The sequence below is a fragment of the Arachis hypogaea genome, chromosome 18, assembly GCF_003086295.3.
Source record: "Arachis hypogaea cultivar Tifrunner chromosome 18, arahy.Tifrunner.gnm2.J5K5, whole genome shotgun sequence".
Taxonomy (NCBI): Eukaryota; Viridiplantae; Streptophyta; class Magnoliopsida; order Fabales; family Fabaceae; genus Arachis; species Arachis hypogaea.
The window spans coordinates 1,701,530-1,711,653 of NC_092053.1; the positions used below are offsets into that span (position 1 = coordinate 1,701,530).

Consider the following 10,124-nt stretch of genomic DNA (forward strand, 5'->3'; position numbering starts at 1 on the left):
TAAGGATTTGGAGGTTTATCTAAATCTTTTGGCAAACGAATATGCTACATGTACACCAAAATCAGCCAATAGTATAAAATATACGTTGGAATACAAATACACATTAAAAATAAATTAAACTACACATGTATTCATACACAAATATATTGGTAGCTAATTTTAGTTATTGATTTTGGTGTACGAATAGTATTTTTATTTGACAAAAGATATATGGTTCCTAAACATTTAGACTATTAAATAGTTCTAATAATAAAATATATTTTTTTAAGTTTTTAAATAATTATCAAATACCCTTTTTTTAATTTTATTTATTAATTAGTCTTTCATCTATTATTTAATTTTAAAATGTACTCTTTATTTTATAAATTATTATTTTATTATTCGTGATCCATTTAATCTTTATTATTAACAATTTGAAACTGTAAAAAAAATAGAAAATCTATCAATGTAGACTTTAATTATAATTTGATATGTTTTATGAATATCATCATGAGTTCGATGTAGAAACTACTTCAATTAATTTGAATTTTCAAACTTAAGTATTATATTGTAAAATTAAGATTCAATCTTTATTACTTTTGAATGAACTGTTATTGAAAAAAGAAGGAGAAACAACATGAATCATTTGAAAAATATTTATATAATAAACTATATGTTTGATCTATTCGATGGCGCAAACAATCGAAAATGCATATTTGTTGTCGTCGTGTTGTCAGATCTACGACGGATTAATCCTTAACATGTCGGGTTGGGAGATACTGTGGAAAACCAAAAAAAAAAAAAGATTTTTCAATCAATTGATTGTTTATATATATATATATATATATATATATATATATATATATATATATATATATATATATATAAAAAGAATAAATTCTAAAGATATCTAATCAATTGTTTGCCAACTCGGCGTTTATCAAAAAGGTAAATTAGGTTAGGTGTTGGAAAAAGATGGGATTAGAATTTGCAACTAAAAGTAAATTAGGAATTTTATCAAATTTGTTAACCAACTCAGCATTTTCCATCAATGAAAACGGAATCAAATGACGAATGATCACATTTGTCAACTTTAAAAATTGTTCAGAAACTATTTTGTCAACTTTAAAAATTGTTCAAAAACTATTTTGTCGATAACATCTTTTAAATACTATTTTGTTTTAGTATTTACCTCTATTATAATTTATAACTCATGTATTTGAGACAACTAGGAGTCTATAATTCTAGCATCAATAGTTTGAAAAGAACACGCTTCAAAATTGTTGCTTTTCTCATATAAAATCGCAATTGCAAAATTTGACACAAACATAAAATCGTTCTTTAAACACTAAATAAATGCATGTCTGAGAGAACCACCAGTTTAAGCTACTTTGCAACCTAAAATTATTACTTGCACATAAACTAACCACCGTTACAGTAAAAATTAAAGACTTTAGGACAGACATGTCAAATTAAATTCCAGCACAAAAATAATCAATGAAAAAATGATGCACTGCAGGTTTCAACTGCTCCATTCCACAGAGAGATCTGGGCAAAAGAAAAAAAAAAGAAAAGAAAAGAAAAGCTACATTTTTTTTCAATCTTGATCCTAATGGCAGATATTGAACATCCTTTAGTATCTGTTGCAGGAGAGCTACAATGACATTTTTCTTCTTCACTTGCAAGCCATAACACAATTTGAAACATGGATTTGCACCTTCTCTTTCAGAAGAAGATACAGAGAAATAAAGGGGGAGAAAAGAATATTAGGGTTGGAAGAAGAACAAAAATAAGGTCTGTGCCTACCCCTGGGGAATTCAGAAACAGCCACTTCTGCATCATTTTCCAAAACAGGCTCTGAAGGGCACTTTTGACTTTTTTTTTTCTAGTGTGTGTGAGAGTTGTTAATGTAATAGCCTCCAACCCAGTGTGGTTGGTAGGTAAGGTAACAAGGGAAAAGAAGCAGCCTTCTCCACAGCAATTTAACCATGCAAAATACACGTCATGTCACGTCCTCATTCGTCGTTTTGTCTTCCTTTACGCATAGTACATATACAAGCTATTTGCGGCCGCGCAGGCGATTGAATTCTCAGTTGGATGCCATGCCAAGTGCAGCAACTTTGTTGTGAAATCAAAAGAATTCCCATTCGCGTCAACGCCTGGGGCTTCTGTACCTGTTCAAGAATGCAAGACAGTTAAACAATACATTTCACATGTTGTTCGAGGTTAGACTAGGGAAATAGAGTTGAACACTTACCTCGTCTTACAACTCTTGTTATACTGTTTCCGAGGGATCTTTGCCTCGGTGTAGTGGTTGGAACTTGTCGTCTGGCGTAACGAAAGAGTTAATAATAACTCCACAATACCTAAGTAATAAAGCATGATTCACATAAGATCTCCAATAAAAAATTACCTCATTGGATTTTTACTGGCTTCCAAGGTTGTAGCCTCGGCACTTCCCAGGGCACAACCGAACACACGGAATAAGTTGCTGGCATCAAATGAATCAAATTAGTAAGGAACAGGATAAATAATTTCATTCACAGTTCAACCACATATCAAGTTTTTACCACAGACCTGTAAGAGCCTGTAGCAATACGCAACCCATCACCGCTCAGACAACACTCGAACTTGTCAAAAATTGAATCATTTTCATATAGATCACAAAGCTGGCATGTTCAAACAAAAGCATAGCCAATTATAAGACAACAAAGCAGTGGAAAGAAATTCATGAATCAACTTCACCTATAAAAGCCCAGGAATCTAACCTTAGGTCTTAAATACTCGTGAACCTGGAAAGTTGCAACCGGGCCTGAATCCATATTTATGTCCCATAGCTGTTTAAATAAGTCAAGATGAGTGAATAAGATCAAGAATGAGTGATCATAAACACAAAAGTGTAGAAACCATCCAAAGAAACCAAATGAGAGATATTTGATATGTTTAGGCTACAGCACAAAGAATGCTGAAGTTACGAAGAGACCTAAGTAAAAAAAGTACAATTTAAACAAAGCAACCCAAACTAATAAAAAATAAAGAATTCAATTCAACAAAAATTTAAAGCATCCCTATCTATAAATAAGTAAAAATACATCAAAAAAGTCTCTTGGCAAAGAGGGTGTGGTCCTCAACTTTCAATTTGACAACTTTATCTCCTCAAATATTAGAAAGGAGGGTCTATTTGCCAAAGCCCAAAATATTAGAAAGCTTCAACAACTGAAAACATGATTTTTTGACGTAAAAACGTCGAACCTTTAGAGTCATATAATCACGGCTAAGTATGTATCTTCCATCCTTCCCAAATTTTATGTCTGAGATAGAAGCAATAATCTCGGTGAAAAATGATCTGGACCCAGGGGCCTCCTGTTCCTCAAACCTGTTCGAAAGATTATATTGCCTGTTAGAATCTAAATGAATAAGGAAGCATACACAACTGCATTAGTATAATAGATTTTCATAAAAACTCTTTGCTTCATAAGCAACATTTCGAGTGTCCACACAAAGAAGGGAGCAAAAGAAGATCTTTTGCGTAGTTCGATTGTCCCCGCCAAGAAAGAAGGGGAAAAAATAGAGAGAAAAACCTTTCTGGTATTTAGCCTACAGTCTCGACATTTATTAAACACTATTACTTATTTACTTGGTTTTTAGAAATTAACATGAAGATTACCACAAAAGCTTACAATTTGGTATGCGAATCACATAATGCTGATTGCCGCAAGTCAACTAGGCGGATTGAACCCTTTGAACTGCTGTATGCCAACGTATTACAATGTGTAGGGTGGAATTCTGCTGATGTTATTACCTCTGAAATCATAAATATCTGGGGTCAAAGCTCAACCAAGACTGAAGAAATAGGAAATACTCTCCTGCAAATAATGTATGCAACACACAAGCCGATTCTACCTTCAACCCACCAAGTCCCTCCCCACTTACCTATAAATACATTTTCTCCTTTCCCTCCCTTCATATACTTATTGAACACACCACACATGAGAAGGACACGATCCAGTACACTCCAATTTTCACCTTTCTTTCATCATTCCATTAAAGAACATTCCCTTCCAACATTTCTAGAACTCCCAAACATAGCCTAATTACAAATGCAAATCGGTTCCATGAACCAGATTTGACTAAGCCCATATTTTGCTTGAGATTTCCAAAAGATTAAACTTTATTAGTTCTAGCCCCAACCTAGACATCTAATCAAGCTCAAGTTGAGGTAGGACCATGCAGGGACTAAGTCAAGGTGAAGTTTAGACTTAAGACAAAACATAATCTGAACTGCAAGTCTAAGCAAAGTAGCTGTGGAAAAATCACACGTTTCGAAAATTACATTCATTATTAAGAAAGGAAAATATAGAATCGAAGTATAAAATAGTGACTACAAGCTAAACTCAACACGGTACGCAATTTTTTTTTTGTAAATAATTGCATGGTATGGACTAAGCAAAGTAGTTCAAAGACAAATGTAACTCCTGCAGCCACCAAAAATTTGTTAAAGTTCTTTTGACAACGAACAAACTAGTGCAACAAAAAAAAAACGGTAACTACACATTCTGGACTATTCCATGCTGGGCCTACCTAAAGGGAGATATGACCCCACAAGATATTTTCTTTGGAAAAAATGTGATTTTAGAAATAGAGAGTTCCGAGATGAACACAGATCTCCCAGGGTGGAACAGCTCAGACCCAATAAAGTTACTACTATGGGGCTGGCCATTACACAGTGATCAGTCAACTAAAACTTATATGTTGAAGTTACTCATGCATAACCATGTTATCAACAGCGAAAAGTTTATAGCATAAGAAGTTCTCCAAGTTACCTGTCAGATCCTCCATATTTGCAGGCTTTACATCAACAATATTAAAACTTTGATTGCTAATTTCCAGATTCCAAAGATTTATACGCAAATCATCGGCTGATATGAAAGTTTCGCCATCACTAGAAGATAGGATCGCATAACAGTATCCAGATTTGATCAGTATTTGGAACACCATGAGAGAAAGCAAAACAAAAGGTTCAAATAGAATCATGTCGACATGAATCAATAATCCGCCAGGAAACATTTCAAAACAACACATTATGAGAATAAAAATAATGAAAGCAAGGTTGACAATAATATCCACTCTAAGAATAATAGAATATGAATCCACAGGTTTCTCACTTTCACCCAAAATTTACCAGATGAGATAGCAAAATATGGTTTGAAGTATGAACTAAGAAATCTATAATCACCTGTTATTTGAAATAGAATTGATATGATAATCATGAGCATGGGCATATACTCTGCGACACCGAGCCAATAAACTCGTCTCCTGGCTACTTACCTACATATATTATAACATGCGAGTTAGCACTGTGAAATCTCAAACATGTGAGTTAGCACTGTCAGCCACCCCCCCCCCCCGGCCCACAAACCAAAAAAAACCCTACCCCACCCACCACACACACTGAACATTAAAAATGAAAAAGTTAGGACCATTTTAAGCAACCTTAAGTAGCACCATGAGGACAACCAAGATTGAAATATGTTTGTTGAACTACTGCCGGGGCTTGTTAGTTCAACATATATCTGCTAAGCTGTTCAAACTCAATGTAATGCAAACACAAACTGCATTCCATTTAATGAAGAAAAACTAACCATTGCTAGGCTTTGACACTTTTGTTTTAGTCTACTTATAATTTATTGTTTTTTCAATAATTAAAACAAAAACCATAAATTTTATTGTCAACATACAAACATTGGGAAATGAGTTGCAGATGAAATGGGATAAATACAACTACCACAGGTAACTTTAGTGATGGAATGCCTCCTGGTGGAAATGAGTAGTCATTGCTTAGGTTATTGTGTGATCTATCTGGAGCTCCTCCATTTGCAAGATATGCCCTAGAACTACTTGAACTACCAATACTGCCATTTCCCATTGCTTTTGAAGGGTCAACATTCATCTCAGAAATTTTCTTGATTTTCTTTTCTTGAACCTGTTCTCAGATAAGAAATATTTAGATTAAGAACCTAGCAGATGGATCAATCACATTATTCATAAGGGAGGAAAACTTAAAAAATTGAAGACACTCACATTCAGTTTCATATACATACATATCCAAATATTCAAGGAAGGTAATATATTCATCAACATCATTTTCCATTAGGATTTATTTCATGGCACGGCCTCCTTCAATATCAACTAATCATGACATTTGATCATCTCAATGCATTTTAACAAAATAAATATGAAGGTGTATTAACAAACACAACAAAAAAAGACTCGTAAAAAAAGTGCATGAAAGATGGTAGTACAAAAGGACATCACAATTTTTTGCAGGTGAAAATGAAAAGCCTACCCATACATGCATACTTAAGAGTCTCCACTACATGCAAATGTATCTGGCTAACTGATAATTTACAGAATACAAATGCAGAGGCCTCATAGTGTCTATGCATGAAAAACCAGGAATCGAACTTAATTCCACAAAAATGCAACCTTGAGCACAATTCATTATCAAATTGGTGAAAATACCAAACTCAGCATTTGATTCGTACCTTCCAAAATTTGATGGTTTTATCATTTGTAGAAAGAAGGAAGAGGGCACCATTAGCTGTTTGGCACCATCTGATTTTGTTGATTTTCTCTTCTATTTCCAAGCTCTTGAGATAGTCAAACTGAAAAATGACCGTATATCGTAAATATTGACACTCATAACTTCTGAATGATAGGAAGTTGGTGCAATATTAATAGGCAAGGGGTGACTACCTCGGGCTCATGACTCTGAAACTCTGTTTTATAACGGAACTCAGGATGCCTACTAATAGAATAGTCCATCCTCTCCCGATCCCTTCTTGATCCACCAGCCTGAAAGTTTCAGCATACACACATATTCCAATACAAAGTGCTTAGATGGGAACTTCTTGAAAAGAAGGGGGAAAAAGGGGGGGATGGCAGAAACCAGGCTTACATCTTTTGTATCTGTCCTCTCAAATAGAACAACTCGACCACCACGATCACCAGTAGCAAGATGATCACCAGATTTGTCAAATTCAATAGCAGAAATTATGTCAACTGCGGAAAGAAAATAGGGCAAATAATTAGTAAACCTTCGCATTACCCTGCAATGAAAACCATTTCAGATTTATAAATCACTGTATTGCAATATCAAGTCATTCCCTTGATAAATCTCACTCTCTCCTCCCATTGTAGGCAAACAATCCCATATTATAAGCGGTGACTTCGTGTAAATACATCGGGCAATCATGAGAAAAGCAAGACCAAAAGCACTCAATTCTACACTATAAATTTATGTAACCGCGCAACAACATAAATATCAGTATCACGACAAATCCATGACGACGTTCCAAATTTGTCGACACGTACATACAACTTAATGATAATTCCACATCTAGGCTGTTTCATATTGAGAGAAATGGAAGACAACTTTCCCTGTCTAACGCTGACAAAATTAAGTTTTCAACCAAGAATATCTAGTCAAAGAGACACCACCATTACTTATACTCATAGGTAGCAAATTATGCTGCAAACCAAATGTCTTTCCATTGTCGATGCCACGGATTACAGCAGCCAATCTTCAACACCACGAATCAAACTACATAACAACAAGATCTTAAACATGACACACTCACACAAGCTCACACATTATTGAGAAAATACAGCGACCAATTAGCAACAACAAAAGCTGTTATTTGCAACACAAAGCACGGGCTAGAAAACACAACACAAATTGTCACAAACACGAGGCAAGTGTCATCATCAGCTCAGTCTCACACTCCCCACAATCCAATCAAGTGAATTTACAATGCAAAGACACACAAACCTCAAAAAACATCCAGGTCAAAGCATATCATTCCACACTACTACCTTCCCACACACACATACACAAGCGAACGAAAACACTGACAAAAGCAACCAAAAGGAGAAAAGCAATCAAGAGCCGAATCAGGCAATGATTAAAGCAATGACCCACTAGCCAAAACCAACATTACTCAACGACCCAGAAGCCTAAACTACAAGGGAGTGTCGGAACACGATCCAAAACAGATCGAAACATCGGAATCAAGCCCTAATCCCAGCAAATCAATTGGATCCGACAAGTCCCCCCTCGGTCCCCAAAAAAAATGTCCCTTTTTTATCCAATCAACAATACAAGGTGCTGTAATTACCTTCCTGAACCTCTTCACCGGCCGTGCGTTCGCCGAAAACCTGCGAGAATTTCCACTCCAGAGGGTTCGGTGGACCCGCCGGAGCTGCGACGACCTCATCGCCACCGTTCATATCTCGGAGGGAACAAAAAAGAAAAACAATGAAATAACGAAATCAACGGCCACCAAAGACGTTTGGGGTTGAATCGGCCAATCCTATGAGCGCATCAAAGATCGCTTTCTGGGTTCTCACAAGATCATAGGCTCAGGACAACCCATGAGAAAAAGATTAAATTTTTCTTTCTTCTCACAACCCTGCTTTGGGTTCCCAGTTGAACCATTGGAACACACAAAAAAGACCAAAATTTCCTTTCTCTCTCTTACAACCTTCCAATTACCTATGTCTGATGTTTTCTCTCTCTAGGAGGACAAATTAGGAATTTCTCAACTCGGAAATAAAATAAAAATGACTGAGCAAACGGTTCTACTTCTATGGCTTTGGGAAAAACACTAGAAAACAAAAACACAAAGTACATCGACACACTCACTTGTGTGTTTTTTTAGTTTTAGGATTAGTTCTCTCAATAATAGGTTTCTGTTTGTTTTTTACTTACGTAAATGTATAATTTTTCTATGTCTTTGTGATACCCTTGTTTGTCTGTAACACAAGGAGGTGAAGTACCAAGTTTGATTGGACTGTTATTGTGGTGGTACCGAATATATTCCAATATGGACGGTCTTTTTATTCATGGCAGATAAGGTCAGGTAGTGAGCTTAAGAATATTTTTACTTTTAGATAAGGTTATTTTTAAAGTTGATTATTATTGATAACATAATTAATTCCTTTAATTATTTATGGGGATACTCATTATTCAATCATTATCATTAAAATGTGATTTTCAATTTGAGTGTTATTAATATTTCATCAAATGTCACACAAATTTTTTTTCTATTAACTTAGAGCATGATTAATTAATAGATTCAGTTAACATGTGTTTTTAAGACACATGATAAAATTATTATTAATAAAATATTTAAAATATTTTTATTTAATAAATAAAAAATAAATATATTAAAAATTTAAATTTTTGTATTTATTAAAAAAAATTAATTTATTATCTTAACAGGTGCTCTTCAAATACAAATTAGATAAACTCTTAATTAATTAATAATTAGAGATTTATGTGAAAAGATCTGAATTGCATGAAATAACTTGGATGTGCTTGAGTTTCCCTCTTTTTACTTTTTTTTTTTTTGAGATATTTCTTTTTCTATTCAAGACCATTTATTTTATGTAATGGGATATTTTAGAAAATGATTCGGGCAGTTCCGCAGTGTTGACTGTGATTGTGAGCATGGTATGAAGACAACGCATGTCAGATGAAAGTTGTAACACCCTACCACACAGAGTTTTATATTTAAATTCATAAAATAGAGATGGTGAGGTATTACAACCTGTAAAATAAAAATATACATACATAATATAATTGAAATAATATAATATTCGATGAGCCTTGAAGGTTGGTTAAGCAAAAACGTGAAAAACAAAAGCGCAACTCTCAGAATAACGATTACTTGCGTACAAAGAAAGATAAAGATACATATATATGATAAGAGTAGAGTGTCAAGGATACAAATATTCAAACTCCAAACTCAACTTGTGAAGCTAAGGTTGGCCGGAGGATATTTACATAAGTATATACAACCCCAAGTTTTCAAAAATAATACTCAACATAAACCCTAGTTCTCCATCAAAAACTTCTATGAGGTACAAGAGTGAAACATATACAAAAGAAAAAGTCTAAACATATATAAACATAGCAAAAAGGCATAAACCAATATCCCAACTTCGCTACAGCAAAAACTTCAAACACCTAATGAGGTGCCTTTCAACCTGCATCTGAAAACAACATTTATATGGAATGAGAACTGGAGGTTCTCAACATGGTAAAAGTGCTCACGTGCGTAAGATATAAGGTCCCGAGAGAG

The 10,124-nt window shown here is 34.4% G+C and overlaps 1 protein-coding gene across 2 annotated transcripts; it reads right to left on the reverse strand.

Moving 5' to 3' along the window:
* Positions 1 to 1,369: 1,369 nt before the first annotated feature.
* Positions 1,370 to 8,850, reverse strand: LOC112770756 (serine/threonine protein phosphatase 2A 55 kDa regulatory subunit B beta isoform). Of its 2 annotated transcripts, none has more exons than XM_025815152.3 (14): positions 8,157 to 8,850; positions 6,938 to 7,041; positions 6,736 to 6,834; positions 6,525 to 6,644; positions 5,762 to 5,962; positions 5,216 to 5,307; positions 4,803 to 4,921; positions 3,660 to 3,783; positions 3,232 to 3,355; positions 2,748 to 2,816; positions 2,557 to 2,648; positions 2,393 to 2,470; positions 2,237 to 2,307; positions 1,370 to 2,153 (listed from the first exon to the last, which is right to left on the reverse strand). In XM_025815152.3, exons 1-14 carry the CDS (start codon positions 8,266 to 8,268, stop codon positions 2,017 to 2,019), a joined length of 1,542 nt encoding a protein of 513 aa, XP_025670937.1. In that variant the 5' UTR covers positions 8,269 to 8,850; the 3' UTR covers positions 1,370 to 2,016. The 2 variants fall into 2 exon arrangements, with proteins under 2 accessions (XP_025670937.1, XP_025670938.1); XM_025815153.3 differs by having other exon boundaries at positions 5,765 to 5,962; positions 8,157 to 8,802.
* Positions 8,851 to 10,124: the final 1,274 nt, after the last annotated feature.